Below are 17,516 nucleotides of genomic sequence, written 5' to 3'. Positions count from 1 at the left end.
ATATCATTGATACTTTGTTGAAATACAACAATTAATTGCATCAGTTTGCAGAATGCACTTTGTTGAAATACAACAATTAATTGCATCAGTTTGCAGAATGCCAGCTGTTTATGTTAACCTCAAAATAACAATGCTTAACGATTGTTTTGGAATCAATAACAAAATAAATTGGATATATTGTGTACGCATTTATTTATATTTATGGACATTTGTTGATACTTGGTTAATTTTATAATATCGTTTCCTCGATGAACAGAAGCTTGCTTATTTAACAAATACTTGATGAACACATATCTGTTCGTTTTCAATGACTAATAAATCAAAGTTAACATTTTAAATATACGACAAAAAGTAATAAATTAAAAAAGCATAAAATCAAAAGCAACGGTATCCCGTTTTTTTTATATATACGTCGGTAATATTGAGTATACCAATCCCGTTTGTTGTCTTAAAAATTTAGAAATCTTCTCTTGACGTTAGCAAACGAAAACGAATGACAGTTCTTAGGACAGAGGCACCGCTCTTCAAGAAGGCTGGTTGGTAAGTGTGATGGCGTCTATGCGACTCCATGGGCTAGGCTCTGTCGTAGCACGAAGTTAGCCGAGGTCCGACGATACCGCAATCGTGCTGCCATCTCTCGGGAATCGTGCTGCATTTCGTTTAGCTACCAAACGAATGACCGTCTCCGACATAAAAACAACTAAACATTGTCCGTACCTATGTAACCTGTACCTATTTAAGGACTTGAATAGGGATTAACAAAACACTCACTCGTCTGCCAAAATAAAAAACTAAAACAAAATATTGAATTTATATTTTATTAATATTGTCTGAATTATCACCACTTATTACATTTTCATTGATAGAACTCAAATCTTTTTGCAAATTCATAGCTTTACTTTTGTAATCATCATTCAAATCTTTTTTCGTTTCTTTTAACATTCTTCTTATTATAGTTTTCATGTCTTCTTCTTTTGTTGTATCTTTGTTATTATCTTTATCTAATCTTTCAGTATCTTCTATGTACTTATTATTTGATTTCTTATCATCAAGAGCAGTTTTGTTATTATTTTCAAAGTTATCTGTTTCTTCAGTATTATTTATACTAACACATTTTTTTACCTCAGCGACTAATGAAAATGCCTCTTCTTCAACTGTTCTGACGACTTCTAACAGACAGGCTTCATGCATGGCCCCGTGTGCCATCAATTTGGTCAGTTCCATGACACCTTGAATTAGCTTGGTAGTAATACCCATCATTACCGTCTTAATTAAAGGTGACTGAAAGAAAAATCATTATATCAAATACGGCACCCTCATCAGATCTGGGCGTTATATATTGATTTATTTTATTACTTAGATGGGCGGACGAGCTCACAGCCCACCTGGTGTTAAGTGATTACTGGAGCCCATAGACATCTACAACGTAAATGCGCCACTCCCCTTCAGATATGAGTTCTAAGGTCTCAGTATAGTTACAACGGCTGCCTCACCCTTCAAACCGAAACGCATTACTGCTTCATAGCAGAAATAGGCAGGGTGGTGGTACTTACCCGTGCGGACTCACAAGAGGTACTACCATCAGTAATTACGCAAATTATAATTTTGCGGGTTTGATTTTTATTACACGATGTTATTCCTTCACCGTGGAAGTCAATCGTGAAAATTTTTCAAGTACAGTTTTTTTATTAAAAAAGTTGGTACCCGCCGGCGGGATTCGAACACTGGTGCACCGCTATATACGAATGCACAGGACGTCTTATCCTTTAGGCCGCGACGACTTAAAAAATCACGTAATGCAGAGTTTAGAAGCGTGCACGATTGACACTAATCCAAGTTTTGATATTCGACAGTGATATCTTGCACTACGCTTTATACTTCTCTGGTCAAAACCCAAGATACTGGTTAGGTGTGAATACCGAACTAAACTCGTATGAGTATCTGTTAAATGTAATTACTACTCCACAAATAACTCCTAACAACAAATCCTAAAACTTTAGATATTACATACAATAAATATTTTCCGTAAACAATCTGTAATCGAGTTAGTAACAAAAAATATTTTTAACGCGCAACTCATCTTAACACCTTGTTGTGATGGAGAGCCAAAAAATCAGCATCCGTCCTCTTTAAGCGATCGCTTCCAAACACAAACATCTATTAATATCATAATATAAAAATATTTCTTATGATACATTCTAGTTGATATTTCCATACGTATTTCACAGTTGTAGATACAGTGATAAATACCTGTTAGCAGTTTAGTCCCGTATTAATTTTAATGATCTAATAAAATACGTAGAAGAAAATAGTTTTGACCCGATAAGTAATTTAAAAGCTATAATCCATAAACCTACGTTGATATTCTGGTAAAATTAATACGTGAAGCAAAAACGTTGTACCCCTTTTTACGAAAATTGCATTAACGGAGGAGTATGAAATTTCCCACACTTATAGAGAATATAGCGAAAGAGTGCACAATGCTAATATATTTTAAAAATTATGCATTAATAATACATTAAGTCAATAAAAAAAAACATTACACACACTACCATGTATTTGACACACAGACACGCATATATACTCTTTGTTTATTGTCAAACCTTTGTTATTGCTTAGTCTGTGGTCAAATTGAGAATTGGTTAATATTGTTTATCTTTAATATTACTTGTCTATAGCGTGGTCTTGGCGGAATCAGTGAATAAAGAAGTCTATTATTAGTCTTTGACAATAAAACCTTAATAATGTTCAAACTTATAATTTTAATTAATTATAGTCGAATTTCGACTACTGGGGGGCCACTAGTTCTGGTAAAATCATCATCAACATTTGACAACCGCTCAAACTGATGATCACGTACAAACTTTGTTACCAATCTTCTCAGAACACAAATGCCCTTCGCGAAAAAGTCAGCACGAAGTCTCACTTCGTTTTCATCGTAAGAGGTAACATTATACGTGCGTTTTATATCTGGGAACGGACGTGACTAATATTCCGCTGAAATTTTTCACATTCCCGAGCTCATTTTTATTTTTCATTTTTTTATTGAAGTTATACTTCTTTAGGCGCGTTATGAAAAATTGATGTGAGTGAAATTTTACGATGCGCGCGCACCGTGACACAAAATTAACAGAATTAAGTTGCCCACTAAATCGTTCATTACAATACGACCGACGTAACTTGGCGAGTCTGAATATAGCCGCAGGTGAACTTTCCGAACCGTACCGAGAATTACCGAATTTATACGATGTCAAGAAAAGGGATGTCCAATATGCGTGTTTGAGGATGTTGTTTAATCGATTTTTTTTCAAATTGATTAAAATTTAAATAAAAAAGAAATGAATTTAATAAAAATAAAGTATAACTTCTTACGCGCGTACATAAGTACACGCACCCTTTTTTGCTTAGATAGGTGGACGAGATCACAGTCGAGCGCACAGCTCGAGCTATAAGTTCTAAAGTCTCGAGTATAGTTACGACTGCCCTACCCTTCAAACCGAAACGCATTACTGCTTCACGGCAGAAATAGGCAGGGCGGTGGTACCTACCCGCGCGGACTCACAAGAGGTCCTACCACCAGTAATTACGCAAACTATAATTTTGCGGGTTTCATTTTTATTACACGAATCGTTTCGGATTCCAGTGACGAAAGATCAGACGCGATACATACATATTGCCGTACCGACCTGCCTGGTTCTGCCGTGAAGGGTCACGCTACCTTCTTCAATGCTAGTACAAACTTTATGTACTGTAGCAACTGGGATTTCGACCTCATATGAGTCCCTCGATGAATTTCGGCATTTACCTTTTAATATTAAAGAGCTCTGGTAGAGGCTTCGCACCAGGTGAACTGTGAGCTCGGTCACCCAATTACGCAATAAAAAATTACGTAGAAAATAACGTTCATGATTTTACCATTTCACTTAACTAAAGACATTTTTGTTGCATGTTTCATATTGTTGTGCTAAATTAACTAAACAATAAGCATTTGAACACTAAAAACAAATATTGTTGAGAATGCTCATATCCACCATGTTATTATATTATTAATGTAAAGAAATTACAGTAATCATTAATTATTATTTTTTCTAAAATAATAATAATGATTTATCCTTTAAAGAACCAAGTAAAAATTAATAATTTCAACATTGCTTACTTCAAATGATATCGCAACGCATGTTGTTACCTGCGATTTGTGCTCGAATTATCTTGGCCCCAAATGACGTCACATCTAATTAGGCTATATTAAGCCGCGTTTCGCGTAGTTTGCGTTCTTTAACCACCACCCCGCCTATTTCTGCCGTGAAGTAGTAATGCGTTTCGGTTTGAAGGGTGGGGTAGCCGTTGTAATTATACTGAGACCTTAGAACTTATATCTCAAGGTGTATCGCGCATTTACGTTGTAGATGTCTATGTGCTCCAGTAACCACTTAACACCAAGTGGGCCGTGAGCTCGTCTACCTATCTAAGCAATAAAGAAAAATGTTCGTTATATTACGGAAAATATGACCGAGATAAAACTATTTACAAGTACGTGCGTTTAGAAGTTAGCAAATTAATACAATTTTTCATTAATGTTTAAATTATATTTCATTATTATTATTATTATTACGCCGAGAAGCATTCCCTATGTAAGAAACATAAACAGCTATATTTCATTTTATAATGCTCAGAGGAATATATGAATTCTTGGAAAGTTTCTTTGTGTTTATATGATGCAATGTGCGTATCTTTGCTCTCGATCGCGTATTTTTATTCTCAACTGACCGAGGGGCCTTCCTTGAGTTAGGAGCCGCGTGCCTTAGGTCTGAGATCGAGCCCTCAATTGCATCGGATCGGTTGCTAACAAAACTGGAACCCTAGATTGGCTTTTCTGCAGGAATATGCAGAGAAATAATCAACCTACATAGGTCCATACGCTCTACCAATAAAAATTATAATTTCTAGATCGATAGAGTATGCTTCTTACATCTATATACAGCAAAATTTACTCATAAAATATGTATCTACATATTAATACGTGAAGCAAAAACGTTGTATCCCTTTTTACGAAAATTGCGCGGACAGAGAAGTATGAAATTTTCCATACTTATAGAGAATATAGAGAAGAAGTGCAGAAACCTAATATTTTTTAAAAATTATGCATTTAAAATACATTAAATCAATAAGGAAAACATTACACACACTACCGTGTATTTGACATAGCAATATACCTACTCTTTGTAAATTGTCAATTGTGAAACTTTTGTTATTCTTTAAAGTCTGTGGTCAAATTGAGAATAGATTAGTATTGTTTGTCTTTTATATTATTTGTCTATATTGCAGTCTCACAAATATGAAGTGTATAATCTATGGTGCAGTCTTGGCGAAATCTGTGATTATAGAATAGTGTATTCTCTGTCCGCGCAATAAGCAAGGAGATGGGACTTTCCATAAACAGGTCCAAAACCAAAGTCATGGTGGTGGATAGGTCTGGAAAATTGGAACTCACTGGCGCATTAGACCTAGAAATAGTGGACAATTTTAACTACCTGGGCTCCAACATTAGTAACAATGGCTCGTGCGAGAAGGAAGTGCGCCGAAGAATTGGTATGGCTAAGAGTGCCATGACTCAGCTCGGAAAAATCTGGAGAGATCGCAACATATCCGTAAAGACCAAAACCAAACTGGTACGGACTCTAGTTTTCTCGATTTTTTCGTATGGCGCTGAGACCTGGTCACTGAAATCTGCAGACCGCAGACGCATTGACACCTTTGAGATGTGGTGCTGGAGAAAGATGCTGCGTATTCCGTGGACAGCATTTCGGACCAACGTATCAATCTTGCAAGAACTCAAAATCTCCTCGCGGCTGTCATCCGAGTGTCTTCGTAGAGTCCTTGAATACTTTGGTCACATCGCACGGAAGGATGGTAGCAATCTCGAGAGGCTCATCGTGACTGGTAAGATAGATGGGAAAAGACCTCGGGGGCGCAGCCCAATACGTTGGTCCGACCAGATCCGCACCGCTCTTGATTCCACATTTCACAACGCCCTCCACACCGCCAGAGACAAGAATGGATGGAGAAAAATCGTGCGTGCGAAGGTGATACAAAAGGGTGGTCACGACCCTCAGCAATGAGGAATACGACGCAAGGAGGAGGAGGAGAATAGTGTATAATAGTGTTTGACAATAAAACCAATAAGAATGTTCAAACTTATAAATTCAATTAATTATAGTCGAATTTCGACTACTGCGGGGGCCACTAGTATACTCAATGTCGCTTAAGCTTCTCATGAAGTCGTACTTACAATTTGTAATATTTAAGCAAAGAAATATAGGATGGTATGTAAAGTATTTCTAGGATATGTCCAAAACAAATTTCATATAGGTACTTAATATTGCATACAAATAATTTACAATTCAAAAACATGAACAACGTTTAAAAATACACAACAATCGGTTGTTGTGATTTCATGTTATATTGTAATCCATAAACACCAATATACATATACACATATATTTTCAAATTAATATTTTGTGACGTGAAAATAAAACCTAAAGCCAGAAAGAGCTATTCAGACCGATAATGTTTCTTTAACTTTCATGTAAAAGAAACTTTATTGTGTTTGTTTTGCGAAAATATTATCATTCAATCAATTCAATTATTTTAAAAAGTTGTTTTACGTGTTTGAAACCAATTTTAAAAGCTCATTAACCGATATCTTCCGAAATCCTAAAATAATAACTGCAAGAGCAATTTTTGAATTGGTTTTCCTTTCAATAAGCCGCGTTAACCCGATGTTTAATTCATGTTAAAGTTTCCCATATACCTAACGTAGTGATTCAAACATTTCTATAAATACATATGGCCGCCGTGTACCCGCGAATAAATCAATCTTAGAACATCTATTCTCATATTAGCTCACTTTAACAATAACATAAACACGTTACGTACAAGTTTCAGTCTTATTGACCATACTGCACGCGAATTTAATGTTGCTTGAGCTCAAACAGTCGTCAGTGATGTATAGGTAACGTGACCATACGTCCCTGATTTGGGCGGGACAGTCCCGCTATTGCAAATAGACCAAACGATAAATTAATTTATTCAAATCAACACAGACCTAGAAGTGCTTAAATGGGCTAATTTAATAAAAGTGCCTACGTGGGAAGAGGTACAGAAACTGCTTTAAATTTCCGCAGATGTCCCGCTTTGACAAAAATAATTGGTCACGTTATCTATAGGCAATGGTGAATTCTGCAATCCAACTTGACTAAATACTGTCGGAATGATCTGACGAATATTTTTGGACAGGCAAACAAAAAAATAATTTTCGGCACGCAATGTATCAATTACAAAACAAGGGACGCGTAAGTTCAAAATTCCAATATTTCATGTAGCATACGCTCGCATCTTTGCTTTAGACTGTAGGTTCACAAAACATAATTACTGGTGGTAGGACCTCTTGTGAGTCCGCGCGGGTAGATACCACCACCCTGCTTATTTCTGCCGTGAAGCAGTAATACGTTTCGGTTTGAAGGGTGGGGCAGCCGTTGTAACTATACTTGAGACCTTAGAACTTATATCTCAAGGTGGGTGGCGCATTTACGTTGTAGATGTCTATGGGCTCCAGTAACCACTTAACACCAGGTTGGCTGTGAGCTCGTCCACCCAACTAAGCAATAAAAACATAAAAAAAAAAATAATTAAAAATCATGATCCAACAAAAACAACAAACTATATTCTATTCTTCTAACTATATTCCCAATGAGTAATACTATAAAGAATTTTCGGGTTATCACAGCGCTTGTAACAGCGCCAAAATATCAAACACTCATTACTTGTGAAAATCATGGCAGGGAAACCCGTTGAATAATAGTGTTTTGTGTAATAATTCTTATGTTCAGCTATATATCACCTCTGTTCTCGTACCTTGGAAATGACGCATTTGATGACCTTCTTCAAAGTATCGTGGTCGTGACCGCAGACTTTCAGTAAGCTATAAACCTCCTTCTTGTGCTCGTATATCTAAAAACACACAAACGCTCTTTGATCTAAGAACTAACAGGTTTTAATGCGAAAAAAATATAAGTACTTCCGATAGTTGACACTGTTATTGTGGGCGCATTAAATTGATTTTATTTTATGAGATAAATCTAGCCATCTAGAGACACAAACACAAACTCTGCGTTCATTTTGACCCAAACCCAATCGTGAATTCGATGGTGAGACATTGGTTCTCAAATTATTAGAGTTTAACCTTGCCAACAGAATACAAAACTTTGAGCGTCATATGTAACATTAAACACTCAAAAAAATAGCACATAAAGTCCTACATGAATCCAGACGCGGTTTTTCTCTTAAATAATTGCTACCAAAAATACACACACGGGACAAGAAAAAATCTATACTAATATATAAATCTACAGTGTTTTTTACGGATGTTCCGCTATAACTACTGAATCATGCATCCAATTGACTTGAAACTTGGCATCCATGTAGAAAATACATGTACTTAATGGATAGGCTAATACTTATATGAGCGTTGGACTCCCTACACCAGTTGCGGGGGCGTGAATGATGAGAATCTTTGTGAGGGTGAGAAATAATAATGTTAAATTTAAATGCCCAGCGAAGCGGACGGGTACTGCTAGTACGCTAATAAATCTACTTTAGTTTAATAGCAATAAACGAAGTCATAAGAACAGCTTACGGATCCACTATTAAGTACCTACTGTTACTTAATTGCTGGAAACGCCAGATACAGCAAAGCCATTGCCAGCCGTAAAACTCATAAAAATAAAATAGCTCAGGTTCCCTGCTATAGATTTAATTTACCGGCTTGATCCCGTGTCGTATCATGTTCTTGATGGAAATCACACTCCTAACTGCTTGGACTGGGTCGTGACCGATCAGCGCGTAACCACAAACAACCATCTGATGAAGAGATTTCTCTGCTAACGCCGTTGTTTGATTTTGCTTCTTCAAAAGGCATTGATCCACCTGCTCATTCAAAAAATATTTATTCTTTGACAATATTCTCTGGTATATAGTTAATAGAAAATGTGATTAATTCTATTTAAAAAGAGATCCTCTTGGGCTTCTCACTCATCTAAGCAATACACAAATAAAAAATAAGAAAAATGGGCATTTGTTAGACTTCGATATCTTGGCGATCAAAAGGAAAATATCAGGCGATAAAAGAATCTATAATTATAATTATTCATCACACCTATAATTTGGGTCTCATATCTCATAGGGGGCACTAGCATTCAATCAGTAATGTTTATAGTTCTATCCGTCTACGGCAAAAACCATTCATACTTTATCTTCATCTTCTGATCTCATGACTTCTAGAACCTCTTGCAGTTCTGTCAGACGATCCTGGACGTGGCTGGTTCCATTTTGCAGCAAGAACTTGATCTTTTGCAGTACCATCTCAACGGACCTGATTACAAGCAATCATGTGAATGAGTGGTTCACAAGTATCGACTCGTCTTTTAATCAATCTTTCAAAACCCAACATGTTTGTTGTTGGTTGAAACATACGACTTGGGATACGTATACCTTCTCTTCTATTTCCATAAAGATTATTGCTTCCACAAAACGTTTTAAAGAGAGTTTTAACCATGTCTATCACGAAAGTTGTGATATATTGCTTTTAAAAAAACACTCACTTTTCCAAATCCACCTGGAACTTCTTCTCTATGCTCTGCAGCAGATCTTCGGTTAGTTTCTGTGTGATTTCCACCTCTATGACCTTGTCCATCTCTTTCTTAGCCAATTCCATGCCGTGTATTCCCTATAATAGATTTAACAGCTTACCATTCACATAAGCTATCAATGTATCTGCTGCCTTTACGCGCGGTAGTGGATTCCAAAATATTTTTCTGATTATCTATCCATTATTGAAAGTCTAAATAGGATTCGCACGCTAAGAACTTTTGAGACGAAAATCAAGTAGCAAAAAGCGAATCTTGAAAAATTCAAAAGTAATTTTCTGAATAATCTTTTCATTACCTACATGCTTCATTTAACCAGTCACTCGCCATCAGCGGACCTCTACTTTTGTTATAATACACATAACAGTAATATGTAATTTAGCTACAAAGTAATCATATTTTTACTTTTTTTTCCTACCTATGCTGATAGCCTTGAGAGGCTATTTCAGCTTCACCCTAACGTGTGTAGGTGAGCTCACGGGGCTCAAACCGGAGAGTTGCTAACACTGACCCTAGCAAGAGCAGTGCTTCGCAGAATCTACCACCGGATCGGAAACGCGACCCACTGAGAAGATCCGGCGAGAAACTCAGTGGGCTGTGTCCATGGGTTAGTTCGCTCGTCGAGCCCTTCGTCGCAAGCGACGGGTTCGACGAGGACGGTGACCGGTGCTTGTGGTGCCTAAAAGCACCGTTAATGGATCGGGAGGATCCGTAATGACGTGCATACTTTTTTACTTTGCTATACGAGGAGAAGTATTGCTCGAAATACTGTCGTACAATCTAGTTCTCTAGTATCCAGAAAAGATGAAAATAAGTTTGTGTGTTGAAATTTTAAGTTTCCAAAAAAAAAACATAGGCGATGGTTAGGTTCACTTATTTGCTTGTCCCACAAGGAGCTCTCTGAGGTGTTGATCACCACACCCACCATTGCGGCTGATTTGATCTTAGATGTACCCGGTAGGGTTGCTGTCTACCTGTTGCTAGGTACCCCCTGGCACTCTGATCCATAAGCAACGATAAGCGGTCCATAAGCAACGATAACCACTTACAATCATGTGCGCCGTAACGTCTGCCGTCGAAAATAACTTTAGATCTTAAGATTGTAGTATAAGGTGAGATTTCTAAAACTACCTTATCAACTGTAAGCATAAGTTAATACAAAAATCTCTATTCATACTCGTAGTAGAAAAACAAAACTAAAATAGTATTTTTAGAAAGTAACAAAAAAAAACATTTCACAACTCACCGCATAAATAGTAAACATATAAAAACATAATATCTGAACGGCATCTCTCATTTCGACTGTGGTGAATAAAAACGAGATTTATATTTAAAAAACTGTACAAAAATAACTTTAGTTTATATAGAAATAAAAACAACGGACAAACAAGTTTAACGCCAGCTACACGCCACCGAATTATATTGTGAATGTTTTACGACTTTAACAAATCGAATTATTTTTATGTTAAAAACATGTTTTTATTATAGTTTTTGTTGCAAAAAACTTCTATAAGTGCAATAATGTGTTTGAGTAATTTATATCAATACTACCGGACAAAACTTTTATTTTATATATTTTTTTTTTTTATTGCTTAAATGGGTGGACGAGCTCACAGCCCACCTGGTGTTAAGTGGTTAATGGAGCCCATAGACATCTACAACATAAATGCGCCACCCACCTTGAGATACAAGTTCTAAGATCTCAGTATAGTTACAACGGCTGTCCCGCCCTTCAAACTGAAACGCATTACTGCTTCACGGCAGAAATAGGCAGGGTGGTGGTACCTACCCGCGCGGACTCACAAGAGGTCCTACCACCAGTACATTTTTTTATTTTAATTACACACATTCACAAAATTTTATAAAACCTTTGTTAGAATTCAAATATTTAAAGTTTAATATAACAATTTTTTATGTTTACATATTCCTTTCTCGCTGCATTACTAATATAGTCTACTTTCTTTTCTTGCAACATTTCCTGCGTATGCACGGACAAACCGACACTGGATCTTTTTCTTTAACGGGCTCTGTAGATTCTTCTATGTTCTGAAACATATTACTATCACACTACACAAGTTCAGTATCACTAAGCCTAATGTTAGCATACTACACTTGGCGTCACAAAAATCGCACCTTTTAAAAAAACAACTTTAAAATACTTTTACTCAAACTTTGTCAATAGTTAAGGGCTGTAGGATATGATTGGAATGGTAATTTAATTGTCTATTAGAAATTAAACACTTGTATATGTGTTTTTAATCTTTTTATAAAAAAAAAACTTACAAACAAAAAAACAAAGTTACAAAAAATAAAATTAAAAACATTTAAAAAATATATCGGTGTATTACTGATAAGTTCTGTCGGTACGGCAGAATTAAAACGGCAATCGATTTACTCAATCTACGAATAATTGAAACGGTATATTTAGGCATACAATTCTTTACTAAAATACTGGTCAGTCGCAGCGAGGAATTGTCAATTTGACAGCTACAATTGACAATTTTATCACAGTTTTAAACGCGCGACGTTCGCTAGTACGCATGATCGGAATTAGCAAAATGGCGCGACTGAAGTTTAGAGGATTAACATTCTGCATAGCAGTCTTGGCCACGGTAAATCCAGGGTGTACTAAATTGTAAACAATACCCCTTCGCCAATCCCGAAGCAACACCTGGCGAACGTTTTCATAGCCTTCGCAGTCTTGATGAGCGACTTTATTTGGTCAGTCCTTATGTATTTTCATAAGTTAAGCTCTGAATTTAGGCTGACACCATCTTCCTTACCATCTCTTGGTAAGAGGGCTACTGCGAGATCGCACTATGTCTGCCGCGAAATTAAATCACTACCTCATGTTTACGGTCTCTGGTCACCACTTAATATCGGTGGACCGTGATATAATGTTAAAATAAAGAAAAATGTAAACAGCATTTTACTCACAGTATTTTGACAACAGGCCGCGGCGCATAAATCGTGCTTATCCAATTTCTCCAGCAGTGAGTAAAACTAAAAAATAAAGTCTGTAATAATTCAAGTTGACCTAGCTTCTCCTAAGATTACTCCGGGGCGTGAAAGACGCAGTCAGTGCGATCCATTACATAGGGTCAGCTATTGCACCCAAACACTTAGCTGACGGTTATTTCAGAGCATACAGTAAACATTAAATATTCACAAAAACCACAGGCCATTTATTGTTCTCAATTAATTCGCGTCCCTTAAGGAACTGATCACACATTTATTCATGTTCATCCGCCACCACGAATATTTTAAACACTTATAAATTATATCGTATATTCCGTAAAAAGTAAACAAAGACAATATTAAATGTTCCTCGTGTCTATTTTCGTGTCTATGATTCGAAACACAAATAATTTTGGAACATAAAAATTCCTAACCTCCTCTTCTTTTATTCGATAAAGGAATTTTTGTGATCAGATCAAAGAACAATTTTAATTATGAAACAATCCGCCACTAAAAGCTTTTGATTAAAGATTTCTTTTTAAAACAACATATTGAGATTTAACGATAGACAAGACGTTCTTCCGAACACTAATCTGTAATTTGTAACCGCTACATCAACGTGCACATTTTTTTAATTACCCTTGTAGGTAGATAAGCATGCGGTCCACCTGATGGTGAGTGGTTACCGTCGCCCATGGACTTCAGCAATGCCAGGGGCAGAGCCAAGCCGCTGCCTACCGCTTAATACTCTCCACACGCCTCGTTTGAAGAAGGACATGTCATAGCCCTCGGGAAACACCGTGGAGGGGAGCTCATTCCATAGCCGGATGGTATGTGGCAAAAAATACCTCTGGAAACGCACTGTGGATGACCGCAGTGGCTCCAGGTAGTATGGATGACGAGATGACGGTATCATCTCGAAAAATTCTTTAGAGCACTCCCCATGGAACATTGCTTAAAATGTCACATGTTTTAAGGTTATCTGTTGGCGAAGTGAAAAGCGCGCGAGTTGTATTTATGGTATACTTTCGACTGTATTAATACTGTTATTGTCATGGACCTTCGATGTAATGTCTACGGACTTCGGTGGCCACTTCACACCACGCGAACCGTGAGGTCAATCAGCAGCCTAGGCAATAAATAAGAACACCAACTACGTCTTGCCTCTAGTTGGATGACGTAACAATAAGTGGACTGGCTAACCTCGACAAGCTTACGGATTGTCTACATATAATCGAGTAAAACTAATAAAGTGATGCGTACCCTCAATTTGCTTTCATACAAGACGTCCAGGACCAGGCAGATAATGATTTCAATAACATTTTCAATTATATCGGTAATACGATAAATACTCCTGAAAAAAAAATAAAGGAACTAGTTTTTCCTCGCAACTCCATCCGCGTGGAATAATTACTTTGGCATAACGCTAAATTTTACCCCCCACTTCATTTACGTAGAATATGAAAATATTTTTGAATTATATAATATTAAGGAGCTATTTAAACCCCTATTTTGAAACATTCTTTATTGGTGCTCCACTTGTATTGGTCTTAGCGTGATGCTATATAGCCTATAGCCTTCCTCAATAAATGGGCTATCGAACACTGAAAGAATTCGAATCGGACCACTAGTTCCTGAGATTAGCGCGTTCAAACAAACAAACTCTTCAGCTTTATAATATTAGTATAGATGAAGTACTTTGAGTACATATCGCACATACAGTGCAATTACGTCACTTATGCAAATTATGTTATTTTTCAGGAGAAACGTTGGAAAATTCAACATCTTATTATATAATTCTTATATAGTTCTGCTAGGCAATAGAAATAAAATGATAATATTTAAACTACAACTCTCACTAATAACTACAAAAAAAAAAAATTTTCTCATACTCCATTCAGTGTTAACAAAAATTGCATAAGTGACTTTATAGCACCGTATGTGCGATATGTATATATATATAATATATGTATAATTACTTAGTATATATCTAGGGGTGAACGGTTATTTTTTAAGCGACATTTCGCAACTATACAGGATAGCCAACTAAAAGTTTAAAATTTGAAAAAAATATTATCACTAAAAATCTTCTTCGGCTATTTGCATGGAGTAAGCTTAATTGCGTCAAGCTTAAGCTTAATCTTAATAACAGAAATCAACACAAATACATCAGAGCGCCGCGTGGGGCACAGGTGACTTACGTGGCAGTCAAAAGCTTAAAAAATAAATAACTATTTTACCTTAGGAAGTATTCGTATGTATCACAAAAACATATTATTGCTGAACTCCTATGCGTTTGTCGGCGAGCGTCTGATTCGTTGCAATTCGGATCACCGAGGGGCAGGTACTGAAACCGAGCAATACTAGCTGTAGGGTACCATTGCCTTGCCTATTATATAGAATCGAAACTCGTATCTCAAAACGGGAGGCAAAACAAAAAGAAAATCTACTTTGTGAAAAAAAAAAAATTCCATCCAAAAAAAAACATAGCTCTTTTTTTTATTACCCTTGTAGTCAGACGAGCATACGGCCCACCTAATGATGAGTGGTTAACATCGCCCATGGACTTCAGCAATCCCAGAGGCAGAGCCAAGCCACTGCCTACCGTTAAACTCTCAAGAAATTTGCATGCGTCACGACTTCATAAACATCATTAAAGGATGTTAATTAAACAGGAAGGATTTCTCACCAACACAAATAACGAAATCAGCACAAACAACGCAGTTTTGGTCAAACACAATATCGGACATGAATCATCTGTAAATAAAGCAACAAAGTTGAACATTATCAGGCCTTTCAATATGTACTCTTATTGAGGTGTCTTTAAAAACTTTTAAGGTTTATTCACCACGAAAATGGAATTCGATACATAAACAAATTGACCTAAGAACCTTCTCTCTGTTCTTCTATCCTTACCACGAAAATGGAATTCGATACAAAAACAAATTGACCTAAGAACTTTCTCTCTGTTCTTCTATCTTTCCACAGTCTGGTGACGAAAACGATCACCTTACAGACACGGAACCTAACACCCAAGATAGTAAAAAGCGAAGTAGGCAAAACGTGATAAGACCTCAAAACTACGCCTAGTCATGAACTCTAACAAAAGCTCTCGTCTAAGTATTATTTTCTAATAGCATGCCTTGAGAGGTTCCGTTTCTTTCCATCACAAAATACGTGCTCCTTCTAGGGTCCCGGTCATAATCACTAAAAATTTTAATCGCAAATACGTTTATTCCGGAGTCACACAAAAATTTCGATTAATATGACATAGATGCCAAACTGACACACTGTGTGGTGAATGGTTTTTCACACACAGATTAACAACGGGAGACGTCCGGAAGAAAAGAAAGACAGGCTGTCAGATTGAGGGAAAAATGTCATGAGATAAAAATTTGTGTTTTACGTTTTTAAAAGGTTCAAAGGATAAAAACCAATTGATTGTTAATGTATACGATTTTAAGGTGCGTGTGGAATAAATAAGTGCTTCCTATACTGCAGTTTGAGTTTAATCCGCAACGACGACAGTTGACAACATATTTCCTAAAATGGTGACCCCGACACGAGAAATTGAGATGTCCCGTTGAAGCCGCGGACGTAATAACGGATGTAGTAACGCAATATAGAAGCCTGCTTTCAATAAATCCACGGAGAACCACAGAAATTAATCGCAAATGTTCATTTCCTTATTACGCCTGAACATTTTTTCGACAATTTAATTATCTATTTCGCAAGTATTAGTGAGGTCTAATACGAACACCATCAGTGCTGCAGTCTATATATTAGGGACTCTAATAAAAAATAGAATTTCGTATTAAAAACCTTAATGTTATTTATTTCCTTTAATTTTTTATTTTTCTGTGAATGTATTAACCAATATTAATTTTAGTTAAAAAAAAAATTTAATACCATTTTGTATTGTAATATAATACTATAATTGGTTATATGTATAATTCGTGCTGAGCGTGTGGTATAGTTAACATTATTTATACAGTTTTATATTATTAAACGAAGTTTATATTTTTCTTCTTAACAATGGCCAGTCAAGAAATACAGGAACAACTGCAACAACTCTTGGCTGCAAATGCAGCGCTACAAAAACAACTTGAAGGAAATGAGAGAGAAACAAAAGTTTGTAGAGTTACAGTCAAATTGCCTACATTTTGGGCTGACAAACCAGCTGTTTGGTTTGCTCAAATTGAAGCTCAATTCCAAATTGCCAATATTGTGACAGATACTACTAAATATAATTATGTTGTAGGTCACCTTGACCAAAGAATAGCTGGAGAGGTTGAAGACATAATAACAAACCCACCAACTGAAGAAAAATATGAAAAATTAAAAAGCATACTTATTCAGCGCCTTTCTGTATCACAAGAAAAAAGAGTTCGACAACTTCTGAGTGATGAAGAACTTGGGGATAGAAAACCATCACAGTTCCTCCGACACCTACGCTCTCTTGCAGGAAGCACACTCACAGACGACAATATTATACGCCAACTTTGGTTACGCCGCTTGCCTCATCAGGCTCAAGCTATACTGGCAGCACAGGCTGACCTTGGCCTTGACAAATTGTCAGAACTAGCCGACAAAATTCTTGAGTTGGCCCAAACTCCTCCTATGGTATGTTCGACCGCAACATCTTCGAACAGTTTAACGCTTGGTTCATTAGCCAAACAACTAGAAGAGATCAGTAGCCAAGTTGCTGTCCTATCTAGGCGACAGAGCCGCCCTTATCGTGACAGATCATCATCTCGCGGCCCTAAAATTTGTTGGTATCATCGGAGGTGGGGCAATAATGCAACTAAATGTGTAACTCCTTGCACCTGGAAGGCGGAAAACCCAAACAGCAGT

General features: G+C 36.7%; 3 protein-coding genes across 4 annotated transcripts in view; 1 reads left to right on the top strand and 2 right to left on the bottom strand.

Annotated features, from left to right (window-relative positions):
- The window catches only part of LOC101740450 (uncharacterized), a 960,210-nt gene that overhangs the window by 618,467 nt on the left and 324,227 nt on the right, over positions 1 to 17,516 (bottom strand). The gene's annotated exons all lie outside the window — the stretch shown is intronic.
- The window catches only part of LOC101741768 (uncharacterized), an 87,996-nt gene that overhangs the window by 29,310 nt on the left and 41,170 nt on the right, over positions 1 to 17,516 (top strand). The window lies entirely within an intron of this gene.
- Positions 800 to 15,959, bottom strand: LOC101738594 (uncharacterized). The gene is made up of 11 exons (XM_038011653.2): positions 15,805 to 15,959; positions 15,352 to 15,419; positions 14,903 to 15,009; positions 13,926 to 14,016; positions 12,642 to 12,707; positions 11,626 to 11,750; positions 9,660 to 9,784; positions 9,307 to 9,430; positions 8,821 to 8,985; positions 7,915 to 8,010; positions 800 to 1,281 (listed from the first exon to the last, which is right to left on the bottom strand). Exons 6-11 carry the CDS (start codon positions 11,677 to 11,679, stop codon positions 811 to 813), a joined length of 1,035 nt encoding a protein of 344 aa, XP_037867581.1. The 5' UTR covers positions 11,680 to 11,750; positions 12,642 to 12,707; positions 13,926 to 14,016; positions 14,903 to 15,009; positions 15,352 to 15,419; positions 15,805 to 15,959; the 3' UTR covers positions 800 to 810.

Source organism: Bombyx mori, chromosome 6 (genome assembly GCF_030269925.1).
Source record: "Bombyx mori chromosome 6, ASM3026992v2".
Lineage (NCBI taxonomy): Eukaryota > Metazoa > Arthropoda > Insecta > Lepidoptera > Bombycidae > Bombyx > Bombyx mori.
Note: the sequence above shows the minus strand (reverse complement) of the source record. Positions and strands in the feature narration are given on the sequence as shown.